This window comes from Mesitornis unicolor, unplaced genomic scaffold, assembly GCF_000695765.1.
Source record: "Mesitornis unicolor isolate BGI_N332 unplaced genomic scaffold, ASM69576v1 scaffold27134, whole genome shotgun sequence".
Taxonomy (NCBI): Eukaryota; Metazoa; Chordata; class Aves; order Mesitornithiformes; family Mesitornithidae; genus Mesitornis; species Mesitornis unicolor.
Window position 1 is genome coordinate 15468 of NW_010181225.1, and position 19736 is coordinate 35203.

General features: G+C 40.4%; 1 protein-coding gene across 1 annotated transcript in view; it reads right to left on the reverse strand.

Moving 5' to 3' along the window:
- Nucleotides 1–2912: 2912 nt before the first annotated feature.
- The window catches only part of UBE2E3 (ubiquitin-conjugating enzyme E2E 3), a 52865-nt gene continuing 36041 nt past the window's right edge, over nucleotides 2913–19736 (reverse strand). The window contains exons 4-6 of the mRNA XM_010183374.1: nucleotides 6432–6564; nucleotides 4543–4690; nucleotides 2913–3547 (exon numbers count right to left, since the gene is read on the reverse strand). Coding sequence (XP_010181676.1) covers nucleotides 3450–3547; nucleotides 4543–4690; nucleotides 6432–6564 — 379 coding nt within the window. The 3' untranslated portion in view covers nucleotides 2913–3449. The remainder of the gene's footprint in view (nucleotides 3548–4542; nucleotides 4691–6431; nucleotides 6565–19736) is intronic.

Genomic DNA, 19736 nt, shown 5'->3' on the forward strand with positions numbered 1-19736 from the left:
CGCAGACGAAATCGCAGGGGCAGAAGACCACGAGATCAGCGTAGAAAATGCTGCAGTCTCCAGCTTCCTCCTCTACAGCGCTGCGGTGTCTGGGGCAAGGCCACGGGGAAACTGTGGCAGCCGCGGTAAAGGGGCAGCTGGGGCTGCCCTGCAGCTCAGCGCTGCACCCAGCCAGCACAAAGGCCCTCGGCCCAAGCCCTGCAGCTTCTCCACTGTGATGCAGGCAATCTGAGATGCTGCTGTGAAGCCAAAAATCTGGTTCCCACACATGAAGGTGAACAAAGGGAGAAGCTTGGTCTCACTTTCTGCAACACCCATGGCCACAAATAAGCTGGAGCAGGAGCTGGTGTGCAGCAATGTATGGCAGAGTTTCCTTTTCCACCAAAAGGCAGGGAGGGAGCAGAGCAGGAACAACAGGGCTGATATATATTTGCCTCTCCATGGTATTTAATATACTTAATACATTTATATTCACCCATCTCTTCTCATTTGCTATGACAAAATATTTGCCTGGAATGTAGCTAAGACCTCAGCCGAAAAGCAGAGAGATGTGTCTGTGTTTGCCCATCTGGTTTGTCCCTCGCTGCTCCTCAGCAGTGTCACACACAGCTCAAAGGCTGCGACAGGCGGCTCCCACGCGAGCGCCTCTTGTGCCATGAGATCACAGAGCCTGGTTCAGACACCTTCCCAGCCAGCTGTGTGTTCCCCACGCAGATCCCAAAGACAACAGAACAAGAAAAGCCCATCCAAAATGGAGAGGAAGAGGGGATATGCAGTATCTTTCTCTGGTCTTTTCACTAAAACATGATTTCAGTTCACTTTTTCCCAAAATACTGAGCCCAGATAAGAAGCTGGAAGTAAAAATTAAAACTGTAAAATAGGATCAGTGCTGTACTTTGGTAGTGTCCGGTATTCACTCCAGCACAGCCGGAAGGAAATAGTTTGAAAACACCAGATGCTCTTTGCAACTGGTATTTTGGATATATTTCCAGTAGGCATTTCTCCCCTCCCCATGAAAACAGACACACATTCTCATTTAACAACTAATTGATTTATTTAACAATACAAATTTATTTCTACTGCATGGTTTAGCAGAGAGAACTTGAGAAACAAAATTAGCCTCTTTTCTTTTCTTAAAGTTTAAATGTTTACACAAAAACAACCTTTACTTCAGTAAATATAAAATTTACACACAAAAAAAAACTACATTAAAAAAGAACAGAATCATGACAAACCAACAAAAAAAAGGATGGTAATTCAGTGTAAAGGATCCAATTGCAAGGAAGGCAAGATGGGGCAACACTAACAAGGCATCCCACTTGTACACCTAGGTATCTGAAGTTGTAGGTAAAATACAAACCGAAAATACATTAAAATTAGGATTAAAACCTGTCTTTTTATACCATAATATTTTATGATATAAATATCTGTAAATTCTGTAGGCAACACAGCTAAGGTGTGAAATACCTAGTTTGCTCTTCGCTGGAAAGTCACTGGCATGGTGTACGAGCACTGTGCCCCACCGAGTGCACCAGTGGTCAGCATGAGCAGACTTTGGACGTCCAGCCCCGATGTGAGTGCCCCTTGTTTCTTTGCCAATCTGTGCTATTCCTCACATGTCCAATGACAGCGTGAGGAACTCTGGTCACCTTCAGCAGTGATTTCCAGCACTTCATCTCCTGGCATTAGTCTGTTACCTGACTGAGGCATATTCAATCTGCCAGATCCCCTGTTTCTCATTCCCTTTTGCACTTTATAACCTGAACTTTAAAGCTATCTTGTAGCTACCAAGAGAGACTGGCTTCTAGGTTGAGATATTTGGGATACACAGTTCTTCAAGCCACCTTCAGGAATCTGTAGAAATATTTAAAGTAGGGTGGACAATTCATGGCCAAAGATTATGTGATACAAAAAGCAGGGACCTATACAGTGATGGCTAACTTTAGATTTAATCTTCAACATTTTTTCTATTGCTTTAATATTTAAACTTAACATTCAGTTTTCATATATTAAATGAACAGAACATCTTACTGATGGAAGTGCTACGTTATTTCCAAAAACACCAGGTAGTAAGGGAGACTGTAAAGTTTAAAATTAAGTGTAATTTAAAAAATCATTTAAAGGGATCAAGTCTCTTTTTAAAAAATCAATATTGTGACTGGCAACCTATAAAAGCTTAAATTATAAAACTATCAGTAACTCTAATTTTTAAACTGTTTGTACTATAAAGCTGTATATCTTTGTTACTTACAGATGTTACAAAATTTCCAAGTCAGAGAGTGAAGTGGGGGTGGGGGGAACATAGTCTAAAAGTTTTACAGATTTTGTTTTCACTAACAAAGTTTCGTTTTCCCCACAACTAGATTTATGTTATAAAAATCTGATTACATTTATTCTACAACTTTCTTTTCTGGACAGATGATACAGTGTTCAATTATGCTTTGGAAGACCATTTTCAATGGGTAACTGTAGTTCTCTAGATCAGCAAGTCTGACTTGCTTTCCTCGGAAACAAAACCACCAGAGTATCTCTAACTTGACCTTCATCCTGCAAAAAAATGTATGTAGCAGGACTCAGGCAGACCATTATGGGAGCAGGACTGGTCCTGAAGCAACCAGCTACATGAATTTCTGGAGGGAGCATATGCAATGCTCTCCTTCCAACTTGAGAAAGATCCGAACAGTATTAAATTTAAGGAAATTGTAGAAATGGCAATTGTTCAGTTGAAAAAAAAACAGGGACAACTTAAACAATCCACAGGTGTGCATTAAACATTTAATAGCAAGCCTTTTCTTATGTATATTAATTTAAATATTATCCACAGGGATCTGTGATACATTGGCCCTGCCTTGTTACTATAATTAAATTTATTCAAATATTAATTTAAAATAGGAAAACAAAGAAACTACTCCTTGGGGAACATGTTTATTGTGTTTGAGATGATACACTGGGTGCTCTCTGAGCTACAAAGGGAAAAAGAAAATCCTTTCATTACAAACTGACAAAGGTAAAAGTTAAAACAGTTTTCACAACAGCATGTACCACATTTTGGAAATAGATCTGGGTTTAATACAAATGACATAATTCCTAGTAATCTACAGCTACCTTTAATAACTTCATACAGATAATGAATTAGGCTAAAATGCACTATAATATTTGGTTGACTTCAGGAACAGTATCCTTAGTACATCACAAAATACATTTTGATATCCCAAAGAAGCAAGACTTGCAAGTAGGCATTTTAAACATAACTAATCTACAGCTACAAATTTCTACTCTTGATAGCATTTACCTTTTTGGGGGGCAGTATCCCAGTCTTCAAAAGGATAAAAGCAGAGTAGAATCAGTATAACATATACACAGAAGTCCGTATTGTAAAGGCTATAAAGATTTGTTGCACACTGCAAAGTTGCCTTCTGCACCTTCACACTGCACAAGTAGTTTGTCATTTATGTTGCATATCTCTTGGTCCACTGTCTGGCTATCCTGTCATGTTCTGCTCTGTTGGTCAGGTACTGAGTGGCTATGCTTCCAACCAGAGGGTCAGCTGCAGGAGGCAGGAGAAGATGCATTAGATAATGCACAATAAAAAACCCACCAAAACCAAAAGAAACCCCAGATGATTTAAAATAGAGAATCAATTCCAAAATACAGACTTTGTTAGGTCAGAAAACACTGTGAGATATATACAGAAAAAGAAAACAGAAAAATCTGTTGTGGTTATCCGCATATGAATGAATCGTGCCCCAGCCAGGCCCCCTGTTTTCACCCCTCCAGGAGTGCTGCTGGATGCAGGGGAGGTTCAGCGAGCGCAGCCTGGCGCTCTTGTCACAGCGCTGGGACAAGGCTGGCTTATGTCAGGGTATCAGCACTGAAGGACACACACCTAGGGGATCCAGTTTGCTTCAGGAGTCATCGAACTTTTGTATCACAAAGGCTAATCCGTTTCTCCCTGATTGTTACTGGTCTTCTGTAAAGGAAGCGTCTTCTCAGCACTACTGCTCGGTTCCTGCCCTGACCACAGGCAATCAGCGTTCATTGCTGAGAAGCTGTACTGCTTCTAGTGGAGTTCCTGCTCTCCCAACAGGAACAGGGAACTCTCGTTGAAAAAGGGAAAGATCTCTCTATCCCCCTCACAGTTGCAAGATTAAACATTTCAACTGCTGTCTTAAGAGAAGGGACTTCCTATGGCCCCTTCTGACCTGTGGGATTTATGAGTCTAAAACTCAAGAGAACTTTGTCACTTTGCTGGATCGACCACTCACTTGCTGGAGCTCCTGCAATAGAGACCTTTGATGGCACTAGCTTATTTTCTCCACCATGCCTTGGGAAAAAAAGGGCTTAATGCTATTTACTCTCTGTTGTGCCACAGGAGTGAAAAGCGCCATTAAAAGTGGGACCACATCCAAATAGGAGTGTTTCATCCCCAATTTAAAAAATATTTTTACTTAATCTGCATACAAACAAATATGCAAATGACATTCCATGGCAAGTAAGTCAATCAACTAAGAGTGGATGCTCAGTAAACTACCAGCTCCTCACCTGGGTTGCAGTCTGTCAGAAGAGAACAAATAGACAGCAGAACCTTGGAAATAGTCAAAGCAGGGCTCCAGTTGTCCTTCAGGATATCCAGACAGATGACTCCCTGACTGTTGATGTTGCAGTGATAAATTCTGGTACGGAAAGTAACCTGCAATCACAGTGTGAGAAGCAGAAAGAGTAATTCAGCGTTGTCCAGGAACGCTGCCCCTTGTCTATGAGCAGCAGCAGCACCTGGGGCACTTCCCATTCTGCAGAGCTTTTGCAGAGGCAGCTCGTCTCTGCTCCTTTTCTAAAACACAATTATTTAACAGGAGAGTGCATATTTACTGTAGTCATGGCTACCTTTAAGAAACCTACCAGGGAGATCTTTGGTGCATAAACAGCTTTCACACAGGCCCTCTGTCTGGTACGTGCAAAAATTAGGACCTACTTGTAGTAATGTATGTTTCTAAATGAACATATTGCATGTCAAAAATTATCTAATAACAAATGTAACTTTACTGAGGTTTCTGAAGGTGAAAAAGTAGACAGAATTTGGCTGCGTGTTTCTTTCAAAAGCCTAAATATAGACCATGAAAATATTTAAAATTGGAGTATTGCATTGTTCTTATTTAGCAATTATAATTAGCAATCATATCTTTGCCTTACCCTTCATTAGGTAGGACATAATATAGAGCCAAAAGAATGCTATCACACTAACTAACTCCATCCTTGTTTTTAAATTCTTTCAGACTAATATTGGTAGAGCATCTAAGCATTATTCTGCACAAATAAGAAGTTAGAAATATTTAAGTGCTTTAATTAGATAAAGCATAAGATGAGAAAAATTTTCTTTTTCATACTGATATGAGGGGAAAAATCCCTGGTGTTTTCAGAAACTACTGAAAATTCAAAAATGATCATGCTCTAAAAAAAAAATACAAGATTTTCATGAGGAACTTGTCTAAAACTCTGCATCACTTCATTGTAACAACCTTAATTAAGAGAATATTAAATTTTGTGGGTTTTAGAGGAGTGTGAAATATAGAGAGAGTATATTATTCTTTGTGCTGTAATCCTTCTGAGAATGAAAAAATATACCTGATTTATAATAATAATGTTATAGCCAAGAGAGCTGAAAGTTGTAGAAATGTTGTGTGGTAGAATATATCTAGGTTTTGTGAATGCCAGCAGTGTTCTTTCTGGTGTCTTGGTCAGAGTTGAAATCTGGCATTCAGGGAGGGGAGAAGGGAACAACCTTTAACTGCTTTGATATCCGTTAGTAAATTGATAATTTTTAAGTGTCCATACTATTTCTAAGCATGGAAATTAAATTTCAGTTTAAGATTAGTTTCATTTAATAAGAAGAGCTTTTGCTTAAAAATAGTATTAAACAAGGTTGCTGATCTTACCAGTAGTAAATAGATTGACATTTTACAATAATGGAAATCATCACAGTAATTTACCCAATTTGAAGTCACCATATAACACTCTAGTTGTCTATCTAAACTTACTTCAGCTTTATGTTATTTTACTAAAAATTACACGAAAATATATAATATAGAATCTGGCTCATAATAGCATAAAGTTTATTATACATATATTCTAGTAACTGGAATGAGAAGAAGGAAGCATAAGAAGGTCTTGTGTGGTCTTCTACTAAAACTAAAATGTCTTGAATCTTAATTCTGATCAGAATTATCACTTACCATTTATCACTTGGTAAAGCTTGGAAACCAGTTAGACACAAGATTTTTCTGAAAACTGCAAGCCAAGATTTTGGACCTTGGAGTTTTCAAGAGACCATAAACACATTTGATATTCAGAAAGCAATGAGCACTCAATCGCTGCAAGTTACATCCTTCTCACATGTGAAAAAATGATAAGCACAATAAAAACCTTACTCTTACCTTTGGTGGCTTGAATGGATAGTCAGATGAAAATGTGATATCCAGGAAAAAAACGCCTCCTTCATATACAGAACCTGGAGGTCCAAGTATAGTAGATCTCCATTCATAAATGTTATCTCCTTTAGGACCGGCACTGTGTAAAAAAAGAAACAAGAGAGAAAGAAAGTCAGGTGTACCTTTGAGAGAGGCATTTAATGGATTTCCTTCTATATTAATTTTGTTTAATATGAACCACTTGACTGTCTCTAGCATCTGCCTAATTTCCAGCTGATTTCAGCGGGCTCAGTGTCTTGTAGGCACAAAAGCTGAGCGCTCTGCTCTCCCTGTGGAGATACAGCAACGCAACAGATTGACCATGAACTGTGGGACTGTCACTGTTTGAAACATCCCCAGATCTGCTTTCTTGAGGATATGGTTGCTCTGAGCTTCTACATCACATCCTCCCAATGACACGATACACATACACAAAAGGAGTTGTGTATCTTGACCACGTTCATCTTCTCCAGGCACTGCACAGATCATACCTTCATAAAAAATGCGATTTACGCATACATTGATACACATCCATTGCCACTTGTTTCACAGGCTAGAGTGACATGTTACACCCTTGGGCAGGAAAACTGGGGATGGGAGAGGCAGAATTGAGTAACCTAGAACTGAGCTTCTTACAGCACTGTTAATCCAAATGACTGTTTTCTTCAGGATATATTTGTGTTATGCCTCCAGGCAATCAGCATTGAGACTACTAGCCAAAAATAGTTTATTGTAAGAATTACAATACTGAATGCACTTCTCACTAGGAGAAGGATTATTGCATAATTTATTATTAAAGAAAAGCTTTGAAAGAAGGAATCATGAACAAGCATTTTCTAGACTTCTGAGACATCATACTTAATGCTGTTATCAAACAGTAACCATCTAACCTCACAAAAAAAAAATCAAAGCACAATCTTATTTCTGTAAGCAAGCCTCAGGGTGAAAATTAACCTAACCTTCCGTAAAAGGTCCTGAATCTGAACTGCTGGGAGCTAAAATGACTGCTATGGAAAACACCACCACTGAGCTCCTGTAGGCACGGTGGATTCGTCACATCTACACAGACAAGCCAATAACGCAGCACTGTAAAAGATCCTTTCAATTCCCCCCGCCTCAGCAGCACCACCTCCATCTCGCAGACACACAGTGAAGCGTCCCCATCCTTCCCCTGCGTCGTCCCAAGGAAAGGCACTGAGCACTGTCATATGTGATCGTGTATGAAGCAAGCAACAGGGCAACGGCACCAAGCTGTAGCCTGGGAGTCTGTGGTTTCTGGCATTGCTCGACACAGAGAGAGAGAGGAACTTCCCTATGAGCCCTACAAGTGTTAAGGCTCTTCCCATGTCGTGTCATCTCCCGTATTTGTTGCACATATGTCTGCAGTCTGTAACATGGCATGTTGGACGTTCATCCTTACTGTGTAGCCGAACGTGGAGACACTCAGCAGAATCAATGAATATGAACAGCCTCCACTATGCATTTGCAATTCCTGCACCAAGAATTTTGCTATTTTTACATTAAGAACATATTCAAGAAACAACCAAAAGCTGATTTTGATTATGAATTCCCTTTCAATTTGTAATTTCCTAACATGTTTTTTATCTTGTGGACATTTCATGTACCAAATGTCTAAACTGTTGCAGGCCTTTCATTAACAGGACAAAATAATCATGGATTTTGGCCGACATTCTGTTTAATTAAAAATAAAAAAAAATATTTGATTGAGCTGTAGCTGTTTTCTCATTACCAAAATGAAAGTAGGTGACAATGGCATGCTGGCCTCCAGAGTATACCTAAAAGAAAAACTAGAAGTGCTGTCAAAATAAAGTTTGGGTCTAAAATTACTGATTTTACCTTTCTACTTGCAATGCACACTCAAAAGTGGAAGAAAAACAGCAGATAAATTTTAGGGGGAAAAAAGGGAAGTCCAAAGGCAAGAAGGTCGATTTCAATGATGCAATGAACTGTTTGTACCCTCAGTCACTCCAGAATAATCCCATTCATGCTCTCTAAAAAGCAATTAGTGTAAGAACTGAAAATATTGGGGCAATAATGACAATATTTAAAACCCACACAAGCCACTGAAATGCTTTAATTAATTCTTGACATTCATCAAGCTTACAGCTAATTAGTATTGTGCTTGGAAACCAAATTTCTATGGAGCAATTCAATTTCAGCATTAGATGTCCTAATGACTGTTTTATAGTTTAATGCAGAGGTTAGTGCTCTTGCCTCATGTGCCAGGTACCTTTCTTTCACACACCTCTAACAGCTGGATGCAATTCAATCAGATTAATGAAATAGCTGAATTAAATTAGCGACATATTTCAGCCCAATGAATCAGTCACAATTAAGTGTGGCACCAGTTCGGTGCCAAACTCTGGTAATCATGCACCAAGTCAGGGCAAGGGCATCTATGCGCTAGAAGCCAGAAGTGAAGTGCAGTAACTCTCTGCCTGCTACTGTCTGCTATCCTCTTGTATGCTCCTGCTGGCAATACAGAAAAGGATCGGGCTATAATGTGAGAAGGGGAATTCCTAACCTGTAAGAGGAAGAAAACGCTGTGTTTGAAACCCCTCCTACTTCTGAGATAAGACTGCTGCAATGTCAGAAGTAACACAAAGCTGTAACAATAACTGCACTCAGATAAAGGAGAAAATTGTTAAACAATTTCATTACACCTGGTTGAGGTTTGTGAAATTTCTATTTCACAGCTGAAGTGGTGTCTCACTTCCAGTGGTGTAAAAGATAACCATGCTTCATTAGCAACCTGAAAATCCCTGCAATTACGACATTATTGGGGTGAAGAGACACGAGCTCAAAGAGCAGAGACGAGACATCACACTTGGCTTCTACCACTTGCATATTTCCACTGGGGATCATCCTCAGCCAGCCATACCCTACTTATTTTCTATATACATACCAAGGTAACCTTTTTTGGAAGTAAACAAATCCACACTCTCTAAGGCTCCAGCAAAACGTACCAGACCTATTCACAGCAGTCTCTGCCTCTGCAATGATCTCCACAAGGACAGGACGGTGGGGTTACACCCACTTGGATGACTGCAGAGAGGAGCAGAAAGTGCAGCCGTGCCTCAGGCAACACCTCGGTTGTGCACTGAGCTGCAAGCCAGCACTGGAGTCACTGCCTTGGACTCTCTGTCACTGCAGAGCACTGACCTGGTGCTGCAGAAAGGCACAAGGAGGGAACTGCCTCCCCACAGTGTAAATCTAACTTCTCCGTTCCCACAGAGGACAGCAAAAACCCTGGGCTGAAAACTGGAAATAAGGAACCTTTACTCTGTCTGCAATTTTCTATTACACTGATACACTCAGAAGAAATACTCTCCTCCATCTGTTGGGCACTAAAGAGACTGGCATGGGAGGTGCTTCTAGGGGCTCAAGTAGCTCTTCATTCACAGAAGCTCTCCTGCCATTCAAAAGACTCCCATTTTCATTGCAAGCAAAGGCTTCAAGCACCTCACCTTGAACCTTGAGCACTGTGGTGAGTGACAGCCCATCTTTCATCACCAAAAGATCCAGCTCCTGTCTTCCTCTGTGGAATCCACATGGACACAAAACCCTCCTCTATTTCTGCCTTTTAAAACACAAAATCCCGATGGAGCAATGGATCTGATGACAACTTCAGGGTTTTGGCCACACATCTGCAGTTCCTTGCTGCCAGCCTGCTGCCCTCCTAAATTAGCTTATAGAACATCATAAATTCAGTAAAGGCACCACCTGTACATTCTCAATAAAAGAATCACTTGATTAATTTTTTAAAATATGGGCTAAAAAAACCTCAGACAAAATAACAAAGCAAATTAATTGAAATGACAAAATATTCTTTGCAAAATTAAGGAGTTTTTACTTCATACATAAAAGCTGGATTTATTTTTTAAAGTAAATTAGATAAATTGACAGAATAAAGTTAATTGGCTACATCTGCTTCCTAAGTAAATATTCATTATGTCACTTCACTGAGGGATATATACTGATCCAGATAAGACAAAGGATTTATAACCACGCTCTACCCAAGCTAGTCTCCTGAACAGATTTAATTTACAAGTGTGACTTCAGATGGTGCATTTGAGAAGACACAAGGTTAAACTTTAGGGGTCCATGGGGTCACACCAGTTCCTTTAAACCTAACTCTGCTGAATGCTGGCTCTCAGGTTTCAGGAAGATGAAGAACAGCTTTTCCAGCGCAGCGTTATCAGCGTTCACATGGATGCAGCAGCACTCACACTAGCAACAAGTCTGTTAGACTCCTGACGCAGTTACAGAAATCAGAATTCAGCATTTGTTACAATTCCCTAAATCAAAATGCATTAAAGCTGCCCATATGGAACTAGCTGCAAGATGAGAAGCTAGGACAAAAAATTTCCAATCTACATGATGCTGGTAGCACTTGCTAAATGTGCTTCTCCTGTCAACAGCACTCCTCTGAAACCCAGGGCTCTACATTTGGTGACAGAATGAAACTTCATAGTAACGTGACTGTGATAATTAAGAACAAAAAGGATGAAGGAAAATGTAATTTAGCTATACTTGATGTTAACTCTGTGTTATGCTTTATAATAAGAAGCAATTTAAGTCTGTAATATGATACAACAGAGGGGACAGCAAAATCTTGTCAGACTCTAAAACAGTTTTATGAGAAATGTCATTGGTACCATAAAACTAAAGGTACTGGTCTGTAGCCCAAGATGCCCATCGGGGGTGCCTACAGAGCACAGATTTAAGTGGTGGAATATTTTCCTACGTTCTCCTTTCAAAGGCAGCACTGTTAGCTGTGGTACCTAGGCAGGTATCACAAGGGCGGCAGCTAACAAACCAAATGGGGTACCTGGAGTGAGAGTCAGGTAAGAAAAAAGCCCCCTCTGTCCTCCCCACACTTATCTCCAGATGAGATTCAGCAAAAGTAAAACTCCCAAAGCTCTTCACAGACTGCTCAACCACAGTTACTCTGTCACAATAGTATAATTATAATTCTGACAGCAATGTAAGTGAAGACAGTGCTTTAAGAAAGGAGTAAGATATCTTTTATTTTTCTTAATTCAACTGAAAGTACTAAGGAAAGGAAGAATGAATGCCTTTAAGTGTGTTCCACAGCCTCATGCTTGAAAAATCCACTACATAAAGCTACATAGTGAGTTTTGCAAAATCCACAAGACAGCTTCAGAACTTAAGTCTTACAAATCCTGCTGTAAGAAAGACACTCAGCATGTTACCAGCAGGAAAGGCTTTGTTTTGGACAGCAACATCTCAGCTAAAGCTGTTGAACGATGTTCTAGTTCAGTACTGTGCCACTAGAGGCTAACAGGGCTGTAACGGGTCCTACGCACACGTAATTCAGGCAAATACACAGATCCTGTCTGCAGTGAGTCTGCCTGCCTCACCAGCCAAGCTGCTGGGCTTGATGAACTCATTTGCAGTGGAAGGAGAAAGATCCAGGCTCAGATACCTTCAAGTTACTGCAGAGATGGGGACTCATAATTTCCATGTAGGGTATCTAGTGTGGATGTACCTCAGACTTCCTAGACCATCAGGGTAGAGATTGGTGACTGCAGCACAAGCAGCACCTAAATACCCCCTAACACCAAGGTTCTCCACCTCCATCTGGTGACACCTACTTTTCACTGACTCCATGCGGAGCTTGGCTCCTAACTCCAGCCTCTAAGCTCTACTTTAGAAAATCCTCCTCACCCTCCATGCAGTGAGAAAGGCTAGTCTAGCTCTGTATTCACATGCTACCTTGCAGCCTATTAGCTTTTTATCTAGATATAAATACACACTGCCACACTGCTGGTAATTTAAAAAAAAATCTCACAGGCAACCAGAGGATCTTTCTCTGGTGCTGACTGTCTGAGAGTTAGTTCAGTGTTACTCTATGAAGCCTGCAGAAAGCAAAAATAACTCACGAATAGTTGTATTTTAATGTTAAACATGGGAATGGAAAGATGTTCAGATTATTTTCCTGCTTTGATAATTTTAACATTTTGAAGAAAATTTGTCCGTTACCTTTTTTCTTCTTAATCCTCTTTTCCCAATTGTGGAGGCGCTCTTGTATTTTTGGTTACAGAGCACAAGAAAGGAAATGAACATTAGTTAAAAGACAAACATTTGTGGCTTTCAGTCCTGTGACCTTTAAAAACTAACAAGCATGGGCAGTAATTTCCATTTTTTCTATTTTTCAATGCCTCATGCTCAGGGCTTTCTGGAGTACTTATTCTGTGTTCAAATTATCAGCATCAGTGCTTATACAGGGGTAGTACACCCTCTACACAGAAAGCACACTGGTTTCACTGGGAAAAGCCACAGGTACAGCCCTAAATTTTGGATCACAGCATTTTTATAGTGTTGAACACATGTGGGTTGTCTACAGCAGTGTATCAAATCTGTGTTGAAAATGCTTTCTGATAAGGTGCTCACTATTATTAAAGTTTCCAGGCTATGTGCAATTTCTTACAATGAAGAAGTTTCAGTCTACTGTGTTCTTTATATAGCTACAACTGTTCGTGTTTTACCTGTCACTGAACTATCTGCTACAGCTGTTTGCTGAAAAAGGTTATTTACTGCTTTTAGCAGATCCACAGAGGCTCTGTGTAACTGAGGATACACAGAGTGTATTTCACTGTACAAACCTTTGCTTCTGTCCCTTCCTTAACATCTGCCATGCCCTTAAGACTGAAATCCAGAAACTACTACTGGAAAAAAAGCCTATTTTTAACTGATGGATCCCCTGCTAATACAGCTGGTTGTAAAGCAGTGCAGGACTTGTGCCTGAGGCCACAGTTCGATGCAACAGTAAATCCAACTTGAGAGCTCCTCCTACCAGATCAAAAGCACCGTGGCTACTCAAAGCAAAGTGCTGATCCAACGTAAACTAACTTGGCCAAACCATACACGTTCCAAAACTGTCAATGGATTAGCTTTGTAACACCAGGCTTTCTGCTTAATCAGGTATCATTTGTCCTCCTGCAGCCAGCACACAGAGGGCATAAACTTTAGATTGCACAGTCCAGCTTAGAAATGTAATCACGTGGCTGTGTTTGGTTCACATCAATCTGTGCCATTAAGGGAATCTAACTGAGTGCAGATCTGCTATTAATCATCCAAAGAGAAAGAAGCCAGATTGCAGTGTTTTAGACGATTAAAACCTCCAGCACTAAACCTGCCATTAGTTGAGGAGTATACAGCGTTGTTACTAAAGGAAGCTGAGTAACAAATCATTTGATAATTCCATCAAAGCCATAACATGTAGATAACCCAAGTAATGTACTTTGGAAAGCTGATAGTTTTTCCACTGCCAAAAGCCCCATTAAATTAGTTCATTGCTACAATAGCTCAACTTTACTTTCCTCTTTGTATTCTTGCTAGTTCCTAGGACCTTTCTTGCTGCTGTTAGAAGTCTGATCAGGTTCTCTCCATCTTCCAGAAGAACCGTAGCAAATTATGGAGGCAGAATTCCTGTAATTTTTCTTTTGAAAAGTAGCTAACCCCAGAACATAGTTTGCTCAATTACAAGAGAAATACTGAATTTAAACCAGGTAACAAAACATATCAGATTGTTTCTGTCTACGCTTTGACAACTCAAGTCTAAAGGCAGACTCCAGGATTAAACTTGTGGAAAAATGTTTTTCTAATACTGCAAAAGGAGAAAGTGCAATTTAGTGAACACGATTTGTTAAAGTACTTCATGAAGGACAAAGAAAGAGAGAATTGCTGGGAAGTCACCTTCACTGAAATGTGAGTGTACCCATCTGCCTGTCAAAACAACGAACACCCAACATGCCTGGTGCTACCACGGTGGAACCTCCTCCTCCTGAATGTCCAGGATTGGGCTCCTCCACCCCTTCACAGCAATATGGCTACAAGTTGTCTTTCCCCCCACCCTGAAAAATCCGCTTGCAATTCCAGCAACAAAGTTACAGCTTGTCCACAGAGAAGAAGAAAAGACAAAACCACCCAGTCAGACAGCCTGCATCCAAAAAAGCACATTAATACTCTGAATAAGAAGCACCTACTTTGGAATTCAATGATCTTTAATACATGCATATTAATTTCATACTTTTAGCTGTCTCATGCTAACTTCCTCAGTGTTGCCCTGTAGCAAGCACTGAATATTTTCCCTCAAAAGAAGCCTGTATTCTCATCGTCTAAGTCAGTTCTTGGTTCAGTATTGCTAACCTTCCAGCATAGGCTTTTTTCCAAATGTAATTCCATTATTACTTTTAAATACTTCCTCCCTCCTGCCTCCATCCATTTCCACATCACACTGTACAGCCTAACAAAAGAGAAAATGTTGTGCCACAGCTCCCTGTGTTGGATGTCTTACTTGAAGCCATGAAAGTCTGATGTAAATCTCTGTATTTAGTAAAAGGCTGTATTTCTCAAAAATAAAGTTGACCTTTCCCAGTTCATACACAAAGACCTTCCTCACCTCTAGCACAATAAGGATGACTTCTCTATTCCTGCTCATTTCTGAACATGACTGGGGTCACTATGTGGATTTTGTCACCAGCTACTTGGTCTGAATTGAAAAAAGTTGGCTGTTTGTAAGGGCTGTGAATCTGGCCAGCCAAAACACAAGAATGCTGTTCACTTCTACAGCCCAATGTTCAGAAGGCCTCTCTTTAGTCCTGTTCCCACACTCATTAACAAAACTTACTACACTGAGGATTAGTTACCTGAGATTTTAAATTTTCCACAAGACTCATTGTCTGAAATGATCATCAGAGCTCTGGCTACAGGCTTTGGACTCTGCTTAACGCAAAATGATGACAAGCTTTGCATTCAATGCAGGCCATGAATTTATAATTGTTGACAATTCTGATACATTTATCAGAATTTAATCTATTATGTTATATTAGATTTTTTTATCATGGATGCCAGCAACAGCACAAGCACAGGAGGGGGAAGCTGCAGTGGGGAGTAGGGCAGAAGCAGGAGGCTGCAGCAGCTCAACCTGAATTGGCTTAAAACATGCAGGAATTACACTCTGCGGGTGAAATTCTGGATCCACAGTGTCCTGTTTATCAAAGCAGAGGCTCAGGATCCTGTCTATCTCTTTACAATTCCACTCTGTCCATTCAGTGCATAAGCTGTAGAGGGACCCAGCATGATGAGCAGTAACTGTCCTGTACCAAGTGCAAGGCAGACTTCACTCAGGTGCTAAAACATTGGCTCAACAATGTCCATTTCACAGGCTGAATATAACAATTTGGAGGGTTTCAGTACAAAAGCAGCTGAGAAGAGGAATCTGTTTTGTATAATGCAGAATTGCAGAGAGCTGAAGCAACACTTGGTACAGAGTAGATATAAACGTAACCTGTGTATTAAAAGCATTAAAAACCCTTGTGAATACCAGCTTTAGTTCCAAAAGCACAGCAATTCAAAGGAATGGAGAAAGCATCATGCATACAGATACACAGAAATCAATGTCTGATATGAGTTTATTTTACTCCACAAAAGTGTACTACACTGAAGAAAAAAAGTGAAAATTATAATCATTCCAGGGGAAATAAAAGTCAACAAACATCTAAGTGAAACAAGCCTCACTCAGTAAAACCTTTTTATTGAGAAACCAGCTCCAGCCCAACTATTGCTCTCTCTAATGATGTTAATTTAATGAGTAACTCTTCCAAACAAACGCTCTCCATGGAGACAGCTGTAGCGTATAGAGCAGACGCTGTCCGTAACCCAGCCCTGGGAGCAGGGCTTTGTCCCCTTCCTCGAAGACAGCTGCCACCACTAAGGATGAGCTCAGAAATTTGTGACCCACACAGAGCGTTGCTGTAGAGCTTGGACCACTGGTACCAATGGACTATGATACACTACAACTTCATTTCACCTCTTCGCACATCTGTCTTTTCAGAACGATGATTAAAAAGAAATGTAATTTCCCTCCCCAGCCCAGATTCAGGCTGATGAAGGCAGCTGTTGGGGAAGTGGCAGTTTACTCTCTGCAGCAGGAAACAGCAGAAGCACATGGACAGCACTGACCTCCTGGGCACTAAATCCATTCCAAGAGATCAGGTTGCAGCACCAGTTGCACTGCGTTCAGGAATTAGATAACCACAACACCACGGATGTAGAATGGCTGTAATCTCAAGAGAAAAGGCTAAGACCCTGTATGGTTTTATTTGAGACTATAAGCATGATTTATCAGTGGAAATAATAAATTTAATTACTATCATTGCAAAATACATCGGGTTATATACAAATTAAGTGTAATCTCTTCCAACACATCCTAATATTATATATGGATACATAACTCTACTTCCTTCATATTCTCAGTCAGTCATAAATTAGTGAATGCCATTCACCACGCATTTGCTTACATTTGCAATCTAGGAAAAGTAATGTCCTTTCTGATAACTAATCTCAATAAAGCTCTTTCTTTGCTGCAAACACCTAATTTCAAAGTACGGCACTGCAAGAAAAATTAACTTAAAGCAGGCTGCCTGCTCATTGTATGTAACAGAGTAAGAGCTGAAAGGATAAACGTTTTTACTACATTGATTACCAATGTTTAGATGATTTAGTTTATTAAATACTTGTAACAACAACAACAACAACAAAAGTAGTAATTATATCATTTTCACCTTAACCAATTTTACTGCAGGTCAATATTCTGTTTTAAAGACAGAACAATAAATGTGACAGAGACACATGCCTTAAAAAAAAAGTCATTGTATAGGTAAGGGATAGAATGGGATACAGAAGCAAAGCCTCCCAAGTCTCTGACAAGTAACCAAGGCACCAGGTCTCAGCGATTCCCATTCAGTGCTTGAAGGATCATACACCTGAACTTCAGAAATCACACAAATGCACCTTGTCCTACAACCAGGGTGTGGAAAGGTGCTGCCAAGAGACAACTTTCAAAACGCATCCAAATGGCAATTTTTCTTTCCTGTTTAAATCTTTATTGATGAATTTTAAAAAATAGTGCTGGAAAATAACAATAGTAATAGTAACATCAATAATTATAATGATAATGAAAGGCTGTGGCCACACAGCCACCACACTCTGTGGCCTGGCTCTGGGTCCCTTGCACCCATGCGTGCTGCCATACCTCCGGTGAAGGTCACTCCCCAGGTGCCCGGCTCTAACACCAGTCCCAAGCATCCCTGGCATTTTGGGCCAGGCAGAGGGAAGTAACCCCAGTCGGTCACACTCCAGCAATTCCCAGCTGCCACACAGTCCCCGGGGAGCGCAGCAGGCTGGGGTGGGGTGCACCAGCAGCTTGGCTCAGATGGGGAAAGTCATAAACAGCTCTTGGATAGCTTTGATAGCACACTGCACCAAGCAAATGCCAGCAGAGCACACAATCCTGCACAGGGAAAAATGCCGGCCATGTTTTTTGTAGGAGGCAGTTTTCCAAAGAGGTGCTCAGAGACCCTTCAGTAGCTCACTGATGATTTGTGAACACAAAGACGTAGCTTTTCAGGATTACACTTCAACTTCCTCCTGCTCCCCCCTGCCAGCGTGAGGAGCAGCAGCAGCAGCAGCAGCAGCAGCTTTCACAGGGCAGGACTCCATAGGAGCTAGAAGCTTAATTACCAGATGTCTTGTAAATCTTTCCAATCTGCACAACTTCATGCCACTCGCAATGCTTAACATCAGCTCTTTTGGAACCTTCTCATTCTTAATTTTGTGTAACAAATTTTCAACAAGCCAGGAGTTCTTTGTTCTCTCCTAATAAAACAACCTAAAATGTTAACAGTTCAGCATGAAACTAATGAACTGAATGCACTTTTCCAGAGATCTGAGCAGAAGTACAGGCATTTAGAGATTTATGTGAAAATTCATTAATTCTGAAAAAGTGCTTTGGGCTGTTTCTTTAAAATAACTTTAGAACTAAAAAATGTATACAAACAACAGTTGTAAATTATTTCTGTATTTTTGCCAAACATATGGCTTCTCAAAGCCTCAAAGCCTCTTTGTGAGGACAACTTAACTGAAAATCTTAAGCAGGGCCGAAAAGAGAAGTGGACCAAGTCAGACATTTGCTCAGATGCAAGTGTTCTGTCCACAAAATTTTACTAGAAATAACTGCTAGTGGCAATGCAGAGATATTCTGCAGAGCATTGAGCATTCAAGTCTATAATTTACAGGAATGGAAATGATTTTCAATTGCCTCCTCTTGGGGGATATAGTGAAAAAGATGTAGAGTGAAGAGTTATTCAGTTGAGTATTTCAGGCCCTGCAGTACAGCTGAGACTGTCAGTTCTCCCAAACCTATTTCAGTGGGATACATACCAAGTAACTGTATGGATTTAGAAGAAGCAGGAAAATAGATCCCCACTCACATTAATCCTCCTGTGAGTTTGAACCACCACAGAAGAAGGCTGGTAACCTCTCCGTAGGTGCAGCTGATTACAAAGCAGTTGCCTGACCATGCTCTGACTGTGCTATAGAGAAAATGACTCTGAATTACTAAGGGAATGTGCCCTATGCCCAGGGCCAAGAGGAACAGGTGACATAAAGCTTCTTGCTAGTTGTATAGAGGGAATGTCCTGCTAACGTCGAAGTTGCTTTATTTAAACATCTTTGGCCAAAAGAAACAAAGCAAAATCTTTCACCTCAGACAAAAACACCCAGGCTGCTGGATGCTACCTGCTCTGGAAAGACCCTGTCATGACTAAAACTGGAAGCAGTACCTTCACTTCTATTTTGTATAAATTCTACCCTGTGAATGCTGCAGATTATGTGGTGTAAAAATAAATAACCTTTTTCAGCACTGAGTATTAAATGTATTTAGATGTATGTGTGTTGGATAATAAGCCTAAAAAACACTGTACTTCTTGGTAGTTGAAGATCATCTGCTACAAGTAGCATCTTTCCTCCCCTCCAAAATACTAAGTTAAACACCTAAAATACTGTATTCAGCAGATTATATTCACAAAAGCATTCAGGAATCATCAAGTTTATAGGAACTGCCAGCATAGAAGGAGCAGCTATGCCTCAAACCAAGTGACACTTAAATCACAATCTTCACTTGAGCAGCTGTTGCAAGCAAACACTAGTACAAACTACAGAACCTCTGCTGCTAAAAAGAAACGTGGCAAACATAGAACTAGTGACTGTGTTCACATGCGTACAACTATCCAGGGGGACTATGGCTACATGAAGCTCCCATTTTGGCAGCCACAGAATGACATGATCCCTCTGTCACCATTATGGCCACAGCTCCCACGCAGTAAAACTCAGTGAGAGACGACTGGACCTTGCTTCCTCGTGCCTTTGGAAGGAAGAAATCAA